This window comes from Athene cunicularia, assembly GCF_003259725.1.
Source record: "Athene cunicularia isolate RWA chromosome 17 unlocalized genomic scaffold, athCun1 chr17_part1, whole genome shotgun sequence".
In the NCBI taxonomy this organism is placed as follows: domain Eukaryota; kingdom Metazoa; phylum Chordata; class Aves; order Strigiformes; family Strigidae; genus Athene; species Athene cunicularia.
Window position 1 is genome coordinate 10,354,701 of NW_020799122.1, and position 19,629 is coordinate 10,374,329.

Consider the following 19,629-nt stretch of genomic DNA (forward strand, 5'->3'; position numbering starts at 1 on the left):
GTAACAGCTGTTAATGAAGTGAGCAGGTACAAACCTAACCTCTTCAGTTAATGCATGAGATTCTTAGACTGAACTAATATTCAAAGGGAAGCTGTTAAGTAAAAAAAAAAAAAACAAAAACAAAACCAAAACCAAACGAACAACAACATTCAGAGGTCAGTATTTTTGTTGCCAAGATCATATTATTTCTTCCAACTCCAGAAATATCACTCTCTATCAAATGTAGAATATATTTGTATTAAAACCTTACAATTTTTCTTCAGCTTATGCAAACTGAGAGCCTGACATTACTTTCACAAAACTAATGCATCCTTTCTTAACATATGAACAAGGCAAGATACAATAATCCAGATCTGGAACAACACTGTTAATGGTTGGTTTACTGTATAATTACATATTTGGAAAAATTATAGATCATAACATATGTTGTTTGGAAGGCTTGATTTGAAAGAAAAACTTCTGTATAACTGCAGACCATAGTAAAATCAGAGCTTTCCATCACATTCTACTCAGTTACTTTGCTGCTAAATTGTACTTTGATTTGCTTCAACACTGTTGTAATCTCAGTTTGTAATTACAGAAACTTTCTCCCTATATCTTTCACATGTTGGCTGACAATTTAACTCCACAGCCAAAAAAAGGAATAGTTTTAAAAATCTAGTTCTCAACTCTGCATCATAGTAGGTAACAGATCCTAAGACACATTTAACTGCACAGATTAAGGACCCATGCAAATGAGGATTTGCTAGTAGACCACAAATCCAGTATCTAAACAAGGCTGTTCAAGTAATCTTGTCCATTTTCTCCTAGACTGCTGTAGATTAAACTGCTCTATTTGATGTATTTCTCCCTCATCCCAAACGGAGCACCTTGAATCAGAGCTTTCCTGGTGAAAATAAAACTTCAAAATTAAGAACAAGTATTTATACTTTAGAAATAGATTCTTCCATTTTCATCTTCCCATATTACCAGGGTACTGCTGTTCCCCTTCCCATTTATCTATTTCATGTCCTGTTGCTTAATTGCTCTTCGTAGCTGATAGAGATCCAAGCCTCCCCCTCCCCCACAAAAGGCTCTTATTTCAAGTTTTAAACCCTGCTTGAGTCTAGGACACATAGAAACCAGACTGCAACCCCTAAGCGCTGGGGAAAATCCGTAGTGGGCTACAGCCAAAGGTGTGAGATTGCTTCACAGATCCACTCGCTAGACTTCACCCCAGCCACTACAAAGATCTAAACATTTATTTAAAAAAAAACCCAACTCTTGAATGCCTTTGATGCCATGAAGCCCCTTTTATGTTTTAAGCCCTACACGTGAATCCACAAAAAAGGCAACGTGTCATGATAGTGTTAAATAAGGGCTATGTCTGCTTTTTAAAATGAACGCTCACCATAGCGACAGTCTCCGTAAGGAATGATAAAACGTATGGTGACACTGGATATTTTGTTCTGTTGTCACCTAAATAGAATCACCCACAGAAAGGAAATCTCTGTTACCATGCATTAAAATAGACGCTTTGTTTTATTTATAAAGCATCCAAACTGGTTGGTTTGGATGTGTCATAGCACAGGCTGTTCATCCACCCCTCCCTGCTCTATCCTTTGGGGACTTAATGAATGATGCCTGCATTCATCCTGCCCTCACCTCCCACTGATCTCAGGTGGTGCTGAGGCTGCTCCAACTTCTCAGAGGGAGGTCTGGACCCAGGGTGGGATCTGTCCCTGAAAACCCTGCCAAGAAAAATCCCAGACTTTAGAGCAGGCAGATGTGAAAGCCTTGATGCAGGAAGATCATGTCCTGCGCTTCCTCCTCTGTTGCAGGATTATGCCCAAACATGAAGTTGGGATATCAGATATGGAGTTATCCTGACCTGTCATTCCCAATTTGGAAACCAGTCATATTCCCTGAGAGTTTAGACTTTGAAGATTGACTGCTATTGATTCTTCTTCAAGCAAACAGCCCAAGCTGGCAATCAGTCAATAATAAGCAATTACTCGACAGCCTCTTATCTCCAGATGCCAGCCCAGACAGCTCGATTCATAGAGGCAGCAGGTCAATAAATCAAAGCTGTTCTGAAATTTTAAAATATCATCATTTAAAAACCCACCCAGCCTTCAACCTTGCTGAAAAAGCAGCCAGGACAGAGAGATTCCTGCAGAACAATATGGAGGCGTCTTACTAATATACCAAACAGGAGTTAGTACGCGATGTGGTGAAATCCACCTCTGACACTCCTCATTTGTCATGAGCAGCATGAAAGTTGCAGCTGGATGAAGATGATGAGAGAGAGGAGGAAGTAAAACCCTTCTTCAGACAATTACTTGTAGGGAAGAAGCAGAGTGGGGCAGCCTTCCTTAAACGCTCACCGTTCCTGGCTGGCTGACTTTGACCCACCTCACTGTTCACTGGCAGCCTCAGAAATACCCATGAAAGCTTGTTTAACAGCACCGTGACAGAAAATTGATGGCACCTTTCTAATATCCCTGCTGTGACCTCTATACCCTGGATACACAATTAATCATTTCATCCTAAGAAATACACTTCTTCCCTCTTTCATGGCCTAAACATGATACAAGTATGTGAGCCAAAGGCTCCTCTTGTGCATTTCAGTGAGACCCAGAGGTGATGCTGTTAAATCCACTGGTGTCAACACAGTGCTACAGAGAAGAAAATCAGCTGCTCATGTAGGCATTTTATCCTCTCAGTGCAGACTCCCTTTAAAGATTCATTTGTATGAAAAGAGCTAAGAACTGTCTATATAATTTGCAGGAGTCCACGCAGCTGGAACGCGTGCCTAGTGCAATGGCAACCTTCTAGCTAGTCTTGCAGAACCTAGAAACATGGGTACCCTCACCCTTTATCCAGCAGTTCTCACATAAGTCAGGGAAACAGCCTAAAAGTACCAAACTAAAGGAGAAATACTTAATAAATAATTCTGCTTCTGCTGCTAGGAAGTAGGTGGCCTACAGGATGCTGCATCCTCCACATCAGGTGTTAACCACTGGCACAGAAGGAGGTAAACAAGGTTCCAACAAGCTGCACGAGCACAGTAAATCCAAGACCCTTGGAGCCCATGAAGCTCTGCAGAAGTGTCCCAGAGGCATCAAGCTTGGGGCAGCTCCACCACCATATTGCAGTGTATCTGTGACCCCATCTAGGCAGGCTGACAGGGATCTAAACAATGACTAAATACATAAGAGAAGAAGGTGGCATCACTTGGGAGTGTCCTACCAGCAGCTCACAAAGAACAGAGCATAGAGGCTTCTTGCTTTGTTTGTCATAACCACTGTTCCCAGGAAGGAACATATTTGTATAATGATGACCAGCTCTTGCAGACTGAGCATCTCTAATCTCACTAGCTTGAAAAAAACCAAGATTTTGAGCCCAATATCTAAATAAAAAGGGGTGACCCAGTGGAAGCAGGATCAACCCCATGGCTAGTACTCACTCTTCATGCTCCATTTGTCACAAAATGCGGACATCTGAGAACATGGTGTAAATGCCCTCAGTCTTCAACACTTTTCAGAGGTCTGGGGGGAAGGCCAGGTGAAAAGCAGCAGATAATGAATTACTTGAATTGTACTTGCCAGTTGGGTCATACCTCTCGTGGAGTAGCGTAGTGGGATTTTCACCTCTAGCTACACACAGTGCACTTGGTTCTTCATTTCACCAGTGGCTGGGACAGCAGGAAGCTGTGGGAATGCATGCTCAAAATCTGGAAGGTATTTCTCCTCTTCTTACCCACAGAGTATCTACAGGTGGCTTTCACACTGTCAGACTAGTCTGCAACATCATGGCAAAGCATGGAAGAGCACTCAGGAGAAAAAAAAGTGTTAACGCATAATACTGTATCACTATCACCATTTATAGTAAAGCCACAAAATGCCAAACCAGCTGACAGGATCCCACAAACCACACTGCAGAGCAACAGCGGGCTCCTGAGTTTTGCAGCCTACCAGAATTATTTTCACACAATACCTGAGTTTTTCTGGTATGAAATATGGTGCCCTTTTGTCTCCCCCTCCAAACACACAGATGAATGGCAGTTCAGCACATCCATGCTGTAAGGACAGTCTAGCGGTAGCACAGCTCTAAAGAGGAGCCTGAAAAACTGCTGGAGTTGCTGACCACTGAAATAGTTATTTATTTCCCCACAAAGGAGAGCAGCCATGCTGCCTGCTGTCGGCCTGGCTTTGATGGATACATGGCCTCAGTCTAACCTGCGTTGTCATACTCCACAAAAGGAAAATAATCCAACAACATTACAAACCATAAATGCGGCAGTAACACGACTATTTCTCATCTCTTATGTTGAAAACAATGCCAGTTGCAAGACAACAAGATATCACAACCTGCCATTCATCCTTCCCATCTCAAGGCATGACCATTTCATACAAAAGCTGGTGATGACCTGTTGTGCTCTGCTTCCTTCTTTTAAACCGTAGTGTTGTGTTAGCACCAGGATCCTGCTGCTTTGGGTCTGAAAGTGTTGCTAGAGCAACAAAGCCTAGAAACTAGAGCAGAGAACAAAAGGGCTTCACAGCCCCACCGAGGATGTTATCAAGGAGATAGAAAGAATGTAAAATGGGACCAAGAGACCTCTCTTAGAGCAGGGAACTGCCATCGCCAATACTTTTGGTGAGCAGAATGATAATTCAGCAAGTCTGTCATCTCCCTAAGAAATTACAGCAGCTCAGCTACATGTCTGCTTCTTACCAGGAGTCCCATGACTGACCAAGGTATTGCTCCTCTTCATCATCCATTATTTCATGCCCAGCCATTGCAGTCTGAGACCTCATGGCTGACTTTGGTGGAGCAAGGCAGGAATCAGGGGACAGACTTTTCCGTAAAGGCAACGTAAATCCCTTCTTGAATGTCTAGCAGGTTGCCTTTGAAGAAGAAGTGGTTAGAATACCTCTCACTGGACAAACCTAATTTAGGTCAAATGCCAGGAGTTCATTGGGCAGGGTAGACAAAATTAGTCTCTTAATGGGATCTCACTGCACCTTTCAGGGCTTATCAGAGTGGCCCACATGGTTGCAACAAATATGGATGCTTTACAAAATAATCTTCAACACAGACTGATTCAGGGACTTCCCTTTGTCCCTTCTAGCACCTTCAGCACAGAGACACCACACCAAAGATATGTGCATATTGCTCTAATTGTAAATATTACCCACTGGAGTGTGGGGAGGGGGAGGATAATCAACATCAGGTTTCTGGGTGATTGCAACCCACTGTTAAAATCAATCCATGGGGGTTTGTGTTCGCTGCATCATGCTGTCTGCAGCACTAGTTTCAATACTGGAGAACTCTGGGAGAGCTCAGATCTTTATACTTCACATGCACATTTTGCCCAACACTGGTCAGAAGGAGCTGACTAACTGATTTGTCTCTCAAGATAAACAAAGACTGTTTAAGGGCATCCTTTGTTCATTTGGCGAAAATTGTCCCTCTGTACCTGGTCTTCCTATCACCTACACCAGTGGCTTTCAACCTTTGCTCTGCCAATTACTGCCAGTAGGCTCTGAGAGGCAGCTAAGAAAAGCAAACCACTTGCAGTAGTCATATCTGCTATACAGACTTTTACACTCTCCTGGCATGGGATTAAAAACTACTCAGACAAACTAAGCAGAAGCATCAGAGAGGAAGTCCTGGAGGCATTTGACTTTAAGTATGAAACCCCTAATTTTATTTTTTTTTTTCTCAAAGCTTAAGCAAATGGTTTAGTGAAGCTGACAAAGACAAAAATTCTCATTGTGGCTTATGAAAATGAGTATGATGGTTAGTAAAGGCAGTACCAGCTTCAAGGAAGTAAGGCTGAAAGCTGGCCCCACCCCTGGCTTGTAACACCTGTACAGTACAGAAATCAAGCAGAAAAGAGAATGAACATTTGTCCACCCTCTGGATTAAAATTCAAAGGTAGAGAAGTTACGTGAAATGCTGAGGATCACAGCACCAAGAGAGCACCTTGCTCTGGGAACAGATGGCCAAGCCCCACGCTCTCAGGCCTGCTGTAATGCAGGGTGAGAATCCAGACCTCAGCAAAATTGAAGGGTTTTGCTGCAACTTGATCCAAAGTTCCTGATAGCACATGGCCGTGACTGCGACCTTCCGAAACAGCCAGGTATCAGTGCTCAGATGTCTCCTAGGGTGGCTGCTCACAACTCTGGGAGAAGCATTGCCTCCTCCACATTCTGAGCCTTCCTCTGTCCTGCTCAGCAATATAACTTACACATGGCATGCAATGCAAGTGAGCAATGGGATAATGTCCAGCCTCACCTCCACTGGCATCTACACTCTAGCCTTTCGTTTCTATGTTTCCAAAATATCTTGTTCCTCATTTTATCCATTAAAAAAAAAACCAAACAAACACAGAGAAATGCAAAGACATGGAATGATAAACACCAAAACAGTATAATGTAAAAAAAAATAAATTAATTCGAGGACCTGATTACTGACTGGTCCATCCACAATTTTTGCATCTTTTTAGCTATCCCTGATAAGAGACATGCTTCATAGCATGACAGCTCCATTGAAACAATTCAAAGCATATTCAAAGTTATACCAACATAAATGTGCCCCTGTCACCATGACTTCGGTCAACACACTTACATGACGTGCAGCGCAGACACATTCACACCAGCCTAAATGTGCTTATATCGACATGGCTAAGCCCTGTGTCTTCATATAAATTAGCCATACCAATACTGAACAGTCTGTTAATTGGGGTTTGTCAGAGGTTCAGTCAGTATATGCTAAGAGCTGTATGTAAATGAGCTCTCACAATACCATAGTCATAGCTTTCAACATGCAGAGGAACTGCCACAATCGTCCTGTCAATGGTTATCTCTACAAATCCAGTGGCTCATGGCTGAAAACCTGCAACTGCTGTTTGAAACACGCCACCATCATCTCCTGCTTCCTGGCTTCTCTGCTCTGCTGCGGAGGGCTGAGAGGAATGCAACCTCCCTGGGAGCCCTTAGCCAAGAGGTCTTTATGCCATGGAAGTACCTTGCTTCACTCACAACGGCTTATTTTGCCAGCAAAACTGCACCCACACTCAACCAGCACAAGACACCTGGCATAGCCTTACCAAGGAAGCATTCCTAGATATTCCTAGGCTCGCACCTACCCACACGTCTAGGGCTTAGACATGCAGCCCTGTACCCAAGGCAGACCCAGCATCTGAGCCATTATGTCACCAACGAGCAGCTCTTCTGTAAGGCTGAATACTACAGCATATTAGTAATTATTACTCAGATGAGTAAATGTTTGCAAGATCAAAACATACCTGTCTAGCCACATGATGTAATTACAGAGCAGAGCACTCAGCAGCACACAGTTGTGCTCCTCTTCTGCCAGATTTGGATCTGCAATGTACCATTACAAGAGGCACCGTGGGCTCATCCCCACACCAAGCTGCATATGTCTAAATGACCTATACCACAGGCAGACTACCTGGCACACTTGTGGGGGGCTGTCAGGACAGCAGAGGGGTTTTATCTGATTTTGGGCACCACATCCCTGGAGAAGCTAATGTTCTCAACATGTAAGCAACTCATAGGATCTAGTAGAAAAGATAGAGATTTTAACTAGTCCTCCCATCTGCTGCCCAGCCCAGAAGGCAGCAACGTGATACAGCATTCTTGTGTCAAGAGAGACAGGCGTCCTTAATACCACAGTGCAGCTGGTGAGTTAAGGGGAGGAGACACATCACCAAGATAATGGCAGCGTCTGCATGAAGATTAGCTCTAAAAGTAAGCTTGGGAAAACAGCCCCTGAATTCACATGGAGAAGAACAAAAATTTTGATTCATGTATTCCTTTAGGAAGAAATGGGGAAATGACCGTATTCTTGGAAATTCATTTGCAGAGGTGGCCTATGTCTAATGGTCTCCACACAGCAACACCCTTTGAAAGAGCAATCTGTTCAGACAGACGTGGCTGAAAACCCAAAGAACAGGTAATGTCTGGCAGAGGCAGGAAACCCTTTCCTCCTGCCTTTACTCCCCCGGTGATGTAACACACAGGGATAGTTACAGTTAGCAAACCATAGCCTACATTGGCCAAACCTTCACAAAGCTCTGATAATGCAAGTGAAAAAACAATACTGGTTGATTTTCCTTCCATGCAGTTTAACTTCTAGTACTCAATATAACACACTCCTTCCCACTCTTGTGCCCAGAGCCAGACAAAGCGGGTCTGCTGGGGAGTGAGTTTTAAGTAAGATTTAAGATTGAACTTCAGATGGCAGTCCATGAAGGAGAGGATCCTACCCAGGCTGAGCAAGAGACTGTAACCACATGGTTTTGTCACACACAGGATAAAAGAAAGCATTGTGATTTCATGCCAAAATATTAAGGGCTTTTTTTCTCATTCAAAAAAATAAAATGGCTGAATCAACCAACAAAGCAGAGCTTTTCCCAGTGCTTTTGCAAGGTCAGATGCAGATGCAGCCAGGAACCTGCACTGGCAGCGGGTGCTCCTGGGCTGCATGGCCATGACACAGCCCACGGCAGAGGATGCTGATGGGGGGTTCCAGCCCTTTTAGACCCCTCCCTGCTCTCCTCCACTCACCTGCACTGTGAAACTAGGCCTGAACCTCCAGCTGCAACTGCTACGCTCTTGTAAAACCACATAAAAAAACAGATGGGAAAAAAAGGAGGAAAAAAAAAAAGGAAGTTCACTGAAGTGACACTTTTCTACACAACATTTTGCTTTAGCAAAGTCAGTGACAGGTTGTCAAAGTGGATTTGTTTATTAAAAGTGGATTTTTAATTGCATAGGCTGGAATGAGATACGTTAGCCTAATTTAAGAATGGAATAAGAGCACATGTGAAAGATTACAGAACATGTTTTCAAGATTCAAGGCTGCTATCAGAAGTCCAAAGAAGAGGTGCTGGACATTCGGAGTCATACTGGCTTTGATCACAAATAGTTCATATGTTACAAAATGCTTCTAGAAGTTTTCTCTTTCTCTTAATCAGGCCCACCCATGATCTCAAGGAACAAAGCCAGAAATTAGAGCACATAAACCAGAGTATATAAAGTAGTGAACGTTCTGACTTACATAACTTGCCATCTCTTACCCAGTGAAGATAACCTGCAAATTTAAGAATTAACATTCTGCATTTCTACAACACTTCCAGTTAAAGGCTTCTAACACCAAGTCAAGCCTTACAACTTTGTAAAAATACTACCTCTGTTTTACAACTAGGAAAAGCATTGTAGGTAGCAAATCATCAAACAACCTGTCCCAGGGACAAAGCCTGGAGAGCAGCACAGGCTGCAGAACGCAGCCACTGTGTTCAAGCAGGACAATTCAAGAGTGGGAGCCTCTACTCATCCCTGGGATGTGTTAGGATGAAGAGGCCACCTCACAGACCTTCACAAGAAACCCATACAGATCCACACACCTCATCTCAGCAGGCTCACGGCACCTCCACAGAGATCCCAAGCTGATCTGAAATAGCAAATTCAGAGGTGAGAGCGCAGCCTTGCCCTGCGGATACGCCAGCACCAGCAGCACACGGCTGCACCTTTAAGGCACGCAGGCTGCTGACAGCAAGGACACTGCATCTGCAGTAGACAAAGCACCACACTGCGATGCCAGGCCAGTTTGCAGAATTTCAATTCACTGGCATTTAACAAGGCTACAAAGTCGTCTTGGGCACTGCAGCTCTTCAGCAGGGACAAATTCTAAATCTCATAATCAGAGCCCGCCAGCCAGCCTTGCTTGGACAGTTAGCTTCTTTTGTTTCAATTGCTGACTGCCCCATTGCTTGGGTACCCTGCAAGCAGTCTCCTCGCACTGAAGCTGATGGCAAATCCCTCCCCACTTTCTGAGGTTTTGGATCAGGTCCCAAGACTCTTTTTAATGCAATACCCTACTTCAGTCTATGTAATCTTCCATCTTATGGAGGGTCAATGCTGCAAACTCCCCTTGTGCTTAAGTCCTATTATCTGTCTGCACTAATTCTGCATACAGGGCATTTACAGGTCCTTAGCTCTCTGCTCATATAGCTCCACATTTACCAGCCCCAGCCAGCCATGAAGCCGAGCATCTGCTAAGTAAGAGGGAAAAAAGAAAACAAAACCCAGAGATTTACCTTACTTCAGTATTCAACCACACGGTCAGTTTTTCCATTTTGCACATGGCACAACACATACTTCAGAAACTCTGGGAAACAAGCAGGCTATGTTCTGTGCTTGCAAAGCACCATCTATACTTACAGGGCAATAAAAATTAGCTTAATTAATAATACATCAGCAAGAAAATGTTAATGAGCACTCAGCAGGGAAAAGAACTGTTGTCTAATCTCCTTGTGTGGACTCCTTGCTTTGGCAGCAATCAGCAACTTCATCAGCGTTACCATCCCAGTGCAAGCTAAGATATCTGACTCATCAGGGAATGCATGCAGGAACCACGGGGCTTCATGTCACCATTTACATTTCTCATTAAAAGCAGACACTGTTGCATCAGGAGCAGCTCTTGGCAGCTCCACACCAACTTCCACTTGTGGAGTTTTCGTCTTTTAAAGAAGAATTTAGAATATCCCTGGGCATCCAGTGTATAAATGCACATAGACAGCAGGGGCCTCCCGCAATTGGCTCTTCGGCCACGTCTGCAAAATACACAGCTCTGCCGGCAGAGCCTGCATTGGCTTCAAGCTGCTGACACAACCGTGCTGCTGGATCACAAGCACGTTGGGGGAAACCATACCAAACCTCCCTACTCCTGAGAGCTCGCCGAGAATATCCAGGCCGTTTCCTGGGGCCTGCCTGCCCTCGCTGAGCAAAGAGGCACCAGAGGCTCAAACCGTTGTGCCACTAGACGTCTCGGCTAGGTGTGTTTCAAGGCAGATAATGGAAATCCCCTCTCCCGGCTGTTTTTTTCTCCATGCTGCCTCCCCACTGCAGGAGACTGTTTTGGCAGGAGCCAGCACCCCATGAGTAAGAGCCCAGGGCTCGCAGCTGCCAACGCAGCTCTGACACTGGAGCGCATCCACACTGGCACTCGGCCGCAGCGCGTGTTCGTCAAGGGCTCGTGCCGCATGGGGAGGTGGTTTCCTGCAGCCAATGGAGGAGCTGCCGTTTCTGCCTTTCATCAAAGCGTGGCTGAAAACAAAGGCCCGGTGAAGAAAGGCAAGTTGGCTGGTGAAACTTCCTAGCACTAGCCAAGCCTCAGACCTGACAAGTCACCCTCATTCGTCCTCACCTCCTGACCTTCTCCTCTGCAGCCAGGCTGCCTCTGGGGTCACACCGGGGCCTGAGTTTAAGCCTGCATGCTGGCTGTGGGCGAGGAGGATCTTTGTGTCGTATCTCATTGCTGGCAGCAGCCTCGAGCCACAACTCCAGGACAAACAGCAGCAACGTGCATCTTGTAATTGCATAAAGCACCAGCATTTGCATCCACAGCGGTAGGTAAAATTTCAGTCTGCTGTCACACAGGGGCAGAAGATAAATTATGTCTATAAAACAGCCTCCGTGAGGATAGTCGGGAGGTGTGGATCTGAGAAGACATCAAACCAAACAGTTTTTAATATAAGTCATAAATGATTAAGACCAATGTGCTATCAACACAGAGCTGCATGAGAAAAGGTGCTAAACTCTGAGAAACCCAAGAATGTAACCATATCACCAGCACAAAGGGTACTTTCACTAGGGAAGGAGACTCGCAGACAAAGAAATCCCAAAAATGTGGGAGTTAGGCACGGATGACGCTGCATGTGACAGACACCTGGTGTAAATCTTTAAAAAAATGGGAAATACAACTTGCAGTGACAGGAAAACAAAGTAGAAATAACCAAGACAGAATACGATCCCCCCTTGCTGGCCTTTTCAAACGATACAAGCCGGAGGCTGTGCTAACCTCTCCCTACTGTAAATTCTCAAAAGTCAAAGCAGATGAATCTTCAGCAGACGTGCTCAGTAGCAGTTTGTTTGCTCACTGGTGGTGTCTCCCTGGTACAGGGGGATGTTGATTAAAAGACAGCATGGCTCTTCACCTTGCCTCTCCACACACGCTCTGAAAGCTACAGGATCTGGCACTACAGAAGTGTAAATGTTACACCTCATCCAAAGGCCATCTTTAAAGGAACATCCGTTGTTTCTCCTCAAAGTATGGCAAAAAAGATTAAATATCCCAGATGTCCTCTCCAGGTCCTATAGGACACCTGCTTATAAACAATCACCTTTGCATATTAAAGAGGCATTAAGCACCAATTTGAAACACTGTATTGTAGCATCCTAAAAAATATCTTTCCTAATCCAAAGAACAAAGGCTTTCTAATGTATGGAATTCACAGATCCTTAACATTTAAAACTCAGAGTTGACAAAAGCTATTACAAACAAGTTTGCAATTAAAATCACCTAATGTCTTGGTTACTAGTTCAGCAGTGACACTTTTTGCAAAACCTTCTGGGTGTTGATTTAATCTATCAAATATTAATAATGCTCCTCAATTAATAAAATATTTAGACTCATGCTTTATGTTCTCATAATCTGGAGGTTTATGTTCAAACTTGCAGGCCATCAGGATACTAGATGGAACCATATAAACCAGCTCGCAGCCTGATCATTAGTGCTTTCATCTCCAGAATACAGATACTCTACACTGACAAAAATCACATTTGACAGGGTGTAAATTTGCTACCTACCCCCTTGGACATGAGAAATGCATCAAAGAACTAAGTTAATTTCTCAGGTCCCCAAACGAAAGTGCCTTAAACGCCCATCTCCTGTTTAGTGCAGGTCCCGATGAACCTCCAGGCTGGAGGTGCTGCCTCCCCAGTCCCCAAACCCTCCCCTCATCCTTGGCTGGTGGCTCACAGGGCCCATGGAGCCGGCACGAGCCGCACAGCACTGCCAGCCTCCAGCACCTTCCCACCAGTCCCTTCCACGTGCCTAAAGCAAAACTCACAGGGAATGAACTTCAGTCAAGGGCAGCATAAATACATGCCTTGGGTCACACCTCGGGAACCGAGATAATCAAGACATGATAAATTAAACTAGAGAGAAGAAATAGTAAGATACATATATGGCTTTGTTGCCCAGCTGTTCACACCTGGGCTGAGCTAATGCAGCACCAAAAACTTTAGTCAGTTTGGAGGTAGGGCACAGCTCTGAAGTCAAAGGCCTTTGGGCATTTGCATTCACTAGACACCGAGGAACGTCATGTTTCAATAACTGCCTCCTGATATTGCAACAGGCGTACTTTCAATTCCCAAATCAACAGCTGGATGAAGCATGTAATTTTGAAACCCATTAATCCTTTCTAAGCCTTCTACCATGCACATGTTTAATTTCCCACTTCTTGAAACAATATTATGATTTTTGAGAGAACCTGACTATAGCTTCTGAATGCTTTGGGTCAGCAGTATGAAACATCCCCAATTGCCACTGAAGTTGGATAAAACATTTGGGTAATTTGCCTTCTGGTTTTGAGCCTTGGGGAGAAACTATCTATTAAAACCTCCTCTGAAACTGCAAGGACTAGAAATATGTGACTGGAGAGGAATAAGGTAGCTGTGATTCTCATGAGTCCAGGAGCTCATGCTTAAAAAAGAAAAGAAAGGCGAGGGGGAGGGAATGTATTTCACGGCACTCTGGGCTGTATTCACATGCATGAGCAGGTCATGGACAATAGTCCTGGGGAGACCAGGGTTCCCTTTTGTCGGTTAACATGCTAAAATACAACTATCCACACCTACACTTGAGTTCTAAAATTAATTAAAAATCTGAAGTAGCACTCTGAATAACACATTGACTTTTTCCATTAACATAACCAAGGCCAAAGCACAGCACATTTCAGCTTGGACACCTGGGCTGTAATTCTCTCTACACAGAGGTGCCCGTGCTCTCATGGGCAGGTTCCCCTCAGCTCTGTGGATGGCTCAAGCCATCATATTCATCCTGACTGCCCTCTGTTCTCAGAAGCCATAAGCAACATGTTCCTTTACTTTTTAGCAACAAGATGATGAGCACAAGCAGGCACGTTTTTCTGCAGCATTGCAAGCCTCCTGGACTTGGCTCAAATACTTTGCCCCAGATCACAGGTAATGGGCCTGCTGTGTAGTCTTTGGGCATCACTATTACCTCTACTCACCTCAGTTTACTCACTCCCCCAGTTCTCTGCTGTTGGTTTTGAATGCTGTAGCCATGGCAAGCTCATCATCACCTCCTGGGTTATGTACTGGCCAAGCTGACCCAAGAAGCTATAATCACTTTGATTATCTTTATCCCTGTTTACATAATTTTACATCTCCCTGTAACAAATGGGATAAGTCACTTACCTGGCTTTATTTTGAGTTTATCCATGTCAGCCTGGTTATCTTGCTCTCCTGGTTTACTTCCTCCCCTGCTGCGCTACCTGCAAATTTTCTCCCTCTCCTGTGTGCTGTCTCTGCAGGATGATTATCCATATGCAAACAGAAGTGGACCTGAATTTTCTGCTCTAACAGTCCATCCCACTCACAGCCTCCCTGTCCTAAACTGACACTGTTCACCACTGCCTCTGAGAGCTCTCCCTTGAGAAGAAGATATGACACTGAAAAGGATGGATTTAATATTTAATAGCCCACCTCCACCCCCAGCCAGTCCCTTGTACGCACAAGCAGCTCAGCCCTACACCGTGCTGGCTCACCTTGCTCAGCAGCTGTCTGCAGTTTATGTCAGGCAGCGTGTTTGAATGGTGACTCCTCCATGGAGCCAAACTATCTTAAATGTAAACTCGGGCAAAGCGAGCTGCTAGAGAGGCAGATGGCAAGACAATGGTGGGGATCAGGCTGGGCATTAATGGAACAGGAATCCTTTTGGAAGAACATTTCCTACTTGAAAAGAGGATATGCTGGATGTCCTTGATACTTTGCCTATGCTAGAAATTTTTAATTAAAAGCAGGAAAGCCTTTCTATTTTAGACACAGTGATACCAGCATCAAGCGCTTTTATAAGTTCAGTTTATTCTGGGTTTATATGCATTTCACAGAGCTTGCCAGCCAAGCTAAACCAGCAGGGCTAAAGCAAACTCTTCCACTCCCTGCTGGATTTACTCCACCACTTCAGCCAGCCACCAGCCATCACCAACGGGACATGCCTACCCACACACTGAGGAGGGACGGACTCACAAGGCTTCTGCTGGATCCACCTGAGACACAGTCAGGTGAGCCTTTCAGTGGCGACCTTTGGCTTCCACAACAGTCAAGGAGGTGCAAATCTCCAGGAACATGTCTTGAAGCTCTTGAACTGACCCCCTGAACCTCTCACAGTCCTGCACAAAACATAACCCCCTTTCACCTGCTCCTTTTCTGGGACTCAGTGACCCAAAGCACAGGCACCAGCTGTGCTCTGCTCCATGAACTTTGCTAGGGAAAAGCCAGAGGACTATGGCCTGCTGTGGCCTGCTGCCATCCCCCACACAGCCCCACTTCCGGAGCAGAGAGGCCGCGCAGGCCGCACTGCCCCAGCTCCAGGAGGGGACGAGGCAGATCCCACATTGCCAAGCAAGCTGATAAAGAGCAAGGCCTCGGACTAGCGTTTCGGATCAGTGGCAATGCAACAGTATCAGTTCCTAATCACTTCGATATCAGCTGCTCTCGTGCACATTCGGGAGTGTGATACCCCAGGGTACCAGCACACCGCTCTCTGCTAGCGGCAGTGAACCGCTAAGGGATGCTAATGCCTCCATCAGCCGGCACAGCTGTTCGCAAGGTGAGCGCCCAGCCAGCTCTATCTGCCAGCGCAGCTCGAATCACTTCCCTCCACGGAAGAGCTGTTTGTCTGTTTTTCCTATTGTTGGGGTTTTTGCTGGTAATTGCATCTCTACCAGGACTTCTGCTGACACAGCTATGGCAGAGGGGAGACCAATTTATTTGTATTTGTGGACAGATAACTAAGTCGGCAAAACTTCTCAAATGCAGACCAAGCCTCTGCTTTGGAAAACAAAAAATAAGCTACCTTGGTCTAAAATCACTTCTAAACTAGTACAGGTAGGTCCACAGCAAGGATTTTTATTAGTATGATTATTTCAGCAAAGAAAAATGAAAAATCATCCTCTCCAGACAGCATAATTATATTGGAAGAGCTTTTTTTAAAGTATAAACCAAGCCTTTGATTCTGCCTCAACCGACAAAATCTCTTTAGATACTTTCTTCAGCCACACTGGTTCAGCCACGTTAGCTTAATACAACTGAAGGGCACTTTTAAGGTTTTCTTAAAACTACAGAAGTCCTATTTTCCCCTTCTGTTATTATTGAAAGCTTCTCTACATGGAGGAAGAGGATGAGTTCCCAAAGGGCCCTTGCTAGTCCACAGCTTGCTCAGCATGCAGGAATAAATGTTAGGAAGGTAAATGCTAGCATCCATTTGAAACAGGATAAAATTCTGGCATGGACAGGACAGAATGTAATTTTAACATGTTAACAAAGTAACCTTTGTACAAAAGCCCCTAACTGATAAAGTTATAAACTCTCCTTACTGGGTGTTTAGTATCAGAGAGGGAAAAACCTCCTTTCTTCATACAAAGACACAGCTAAAATGTTGCAAGACATATTAACCTGGTACCCCAGAAGAAATTTAACACAGCAACTGGAAACCCTGTGTTCACAATTTCATGTCAATGTAGAATCAACATCCCTCACTGCACTAAGGAGACTGAGCAGACCAGCTGTCCTGCAGCCATCAAAACATGCAGGCTTCCAGACAGCTCACAAAGGAGAAAGGATGATGGGGTTTTAAACGCCCCAGGTTTTCCTGACGTTGCTTACTGAAACAGACTCCGTATTAAAAGCAACAGCCCTGGGAAAAGCAAAGCCCTCTCCTCACTTGCAATAGCAGCTGGCAGGAGTAAATGAGAGAGGAGGAAGGGCAGGGCAGGCCTGAAAGAAGCACTGGATTTCACGTCACCTGCAAAACAGAAAGCTGGAATCTGAAGAAATCATCTACGTGCTCACTGCTCAAAGGCACTGCTCATTAGGTCCTGGCTTTTCCTATTATCACTCCTGCACTTGGTGGCCTATTACAGCAAGCTCCTTCCAGCCAGGGACCCATGAATAGGAAGCGCTTTGACATGAGTGAATGTTGCCCCTTAATCCAGTAGGAAGTTCATTGAACAGGCGGAGGGCTGCCTACAGAGCTCCCGGCACCAGCTGGCTGAGGGGATGAGAGCAAGGATCAAAGCCAGGGCAAAGCCTTAGCACTGCGAGCCTGATTTGCGGAACTGCTCAGCCTGTTGAGTCCTCGCCTTTAAAACGTGGGGAGCTGCTGGGTGCTGAACTTGTCGGAGATCCAGCCTCAGCTGAGGGTGCTGAGCAGTGGGGAAATCTGTCCTCTATGCGGCTTGCACGCCGTCTCTTCACTTTAAAGATCAAAGCTGCATCTCCAGAAAAAAAGATGTTACAGATCAGAACAGATAGGAGGAAAGAAAATGATGAAAAATGCAGTGTGACTTCTGAAGAGAACCACTTCATTCAAAGCCACACACACACCTTGCTTCCTGCTTAGCATGCAGGCACCAGCCTTCCTGAGGTTAGCATGAGCCTGAGGAAAAACATCGTGGCTTGAAACCTCCCTTTTCAAGATCACACCAAACAGTCATTTTAGGAAACACACAAACACAAGGTCAGCTGATTCTCTTCACTAAACTGATGCAAACTGGAGTAGCAGCATCAAATTCAATGAACCTGCACTATCATAAAACTGGCTGAGTAAGACAAACTCAATTCCTTTAATCTTTAGTGCTGTATTCGCAGTAGGCCTAGAATATGTAAATCCCCACACTAGATTGGATATAAGACACCTGCTAAAGAAACCCAACAGCAAAACCAGGCTTTTCTACAGCAATGTTGTTATTGCACCTGATGACTGCAGCACAGCTACTCACCTGGCAGTCAAGCGCTTCTCGCAGCACACAGATCACTTGGGGCAGCCTCCAAGTAAGGCAGCCAGAAGAGAAAAACCACCAAAGTTTACAGCTCAGAGTTTAGGAAGAACTTGGTGCTCAGCGAGATTCTCCCTCACCCATCAACACTAAGATCTGGCATGAAGCTGGAAGCTTTTGTCGTGAGTTAACATTGTCTGCAGAGGCGGCATGAACACTCCCTGGAGACACACAGCCAGTGCTCTTCCAACCTGCCCACTCCCACCCAGCTCTTTGCTCGGAGCAAATATCTCCTCCCAGGAACACACCTCTGCACCTCTCTTGACCAAGTGAAATAATCCCTCATTTTGCACGTGGCAGAACACCACAGTTGTGGGATGTCAGTCCTTGCTCTCCCCCACCAGCACTGGGGAAACAAAGAGCATCTCCTCCAGTCTCTAAATTCTAACCTGATTTATACCAACTTCCTCCCCTCCAGCCTCAGAGGGGTATAAGCAAAGGCAGATCTGGCCTCAGATTTAACTGAGTTTATGGGGGAGGGGAGGAATTAAACTCCAAATGAGTCACCCTTCCCTCCCCATAATCCACGGCAACATCTGTGGATATTAAGCCTGATACTAAGAGCGGCATTTCTTAATGCTCTGAGTACAAAGCAGAGCCAGCCTGGACTCCCAGGAGATGCTTCCCAAAATAAAAGGTGTGCATCTGTAGTGTTAAGACTAACCTGTGCATTAAGAGTTGATGAGTTACAAGACAACTCCCGCCTGGGGTACAGCCATGCCATTCTCCTGAAAGCAATCACACCAAGGCAGCTGAAGGCAAAACCAGACCACGGAGTCCCAGAAGCACATGAGGGCTGATTCCTCTATCACATGGCAAGATTAACACCCGATCATCTTCAAAAGCACAAAGGGAGGGCAGCAGGATCAGGCCTTGAGATGCAGTTGTGACAGAATAGAAAGTATAAGGAAAGCCTTTGTACAAAACTCTCACCAAAGATGACAGGAATCTTGTCCGAGTGACAAGTCTGAGCTGTCTTTAGAGTGTTTTGCCAAAAACTGCTGTTGCCACCTGAACGGCTGTGCCACAAACTTCATCCCACGCAGGGCAGAAGTTCTGGGCTGCAGCACATCCCACCGTATTTCAGAGAGAAAGCTGGGAAAGGCTGCAGCACAGCCTGACATCCCTGAATGGTAAGGTGTAACCCAGCTGTCAGGAGATGCTGCTCGGAAACTGCATCTGGCTACAGTTTCGGGGCATTCTCTCCTCTCCAGCTCTTAGTTTGTGTATGAATGTACACCGGTGTTATTATATTGTTACTCTCTTTGTGCATGTGAAGGCTCAGCAGCCAGGCCGTTGCAATCTAGCGTTTACCTGAGGGCAGACAGACTTATAGTTTATATTCTCCAACAAAACCGGGGGAAAAGTTTCAGGCTGGCATAAAGAAACACAGCAAGCGCAGTAAGTACTTCAGCTCGCATAATTTTACGGGGTAGCTGAGCTGCGTGCTGTACTCTTTGGGGACGTTTACAGATCTGCCTAATTACGGCTAATTGTCATTACATGGCAAACTTCATTTTCTTTGGGGATTTTGGATGTGATTCTGGTATTTCCTCAGGCCTTGCGCTCAGTGCATTTCAGGCCACTCTACCAATAATGGGAATAACAGCTGCGTGGAGGCTGGCACCTCCGCCGTCCCGGCTCGCTGCGGGCTGCCGAGGAGCTCCCGCACGCCGCGGAGCGGCCCGCAG

General features: G+C 45.4%; 1 protein-coding gene across 1 annotated transcript in view; it reads right to left on the minus strand.

Moving 5' to 3' along the window:
- Positions 1-18,815, minus strand: part of EHMT1 (euchromatic histone lysine methyltransferase 1) — a 121,682-nt gene extending 102,867 nt beyond the window's left edge. Inside the window, exon 1 of the mRNA XM_026860764.1 lies at positions 18,603-18,815. Within this exon, the coding sequence (XP_026716565.1) occupies positions 18,603-18,662 (60 nt within the window). The 5' untranslated portion in view covers positions 18,663-18,815. The remainder of the gene's footprint in view (positions 1-18,602) is intronic.
- Positions 18,816-19,629: the final 814 nt, after the last annotated feature.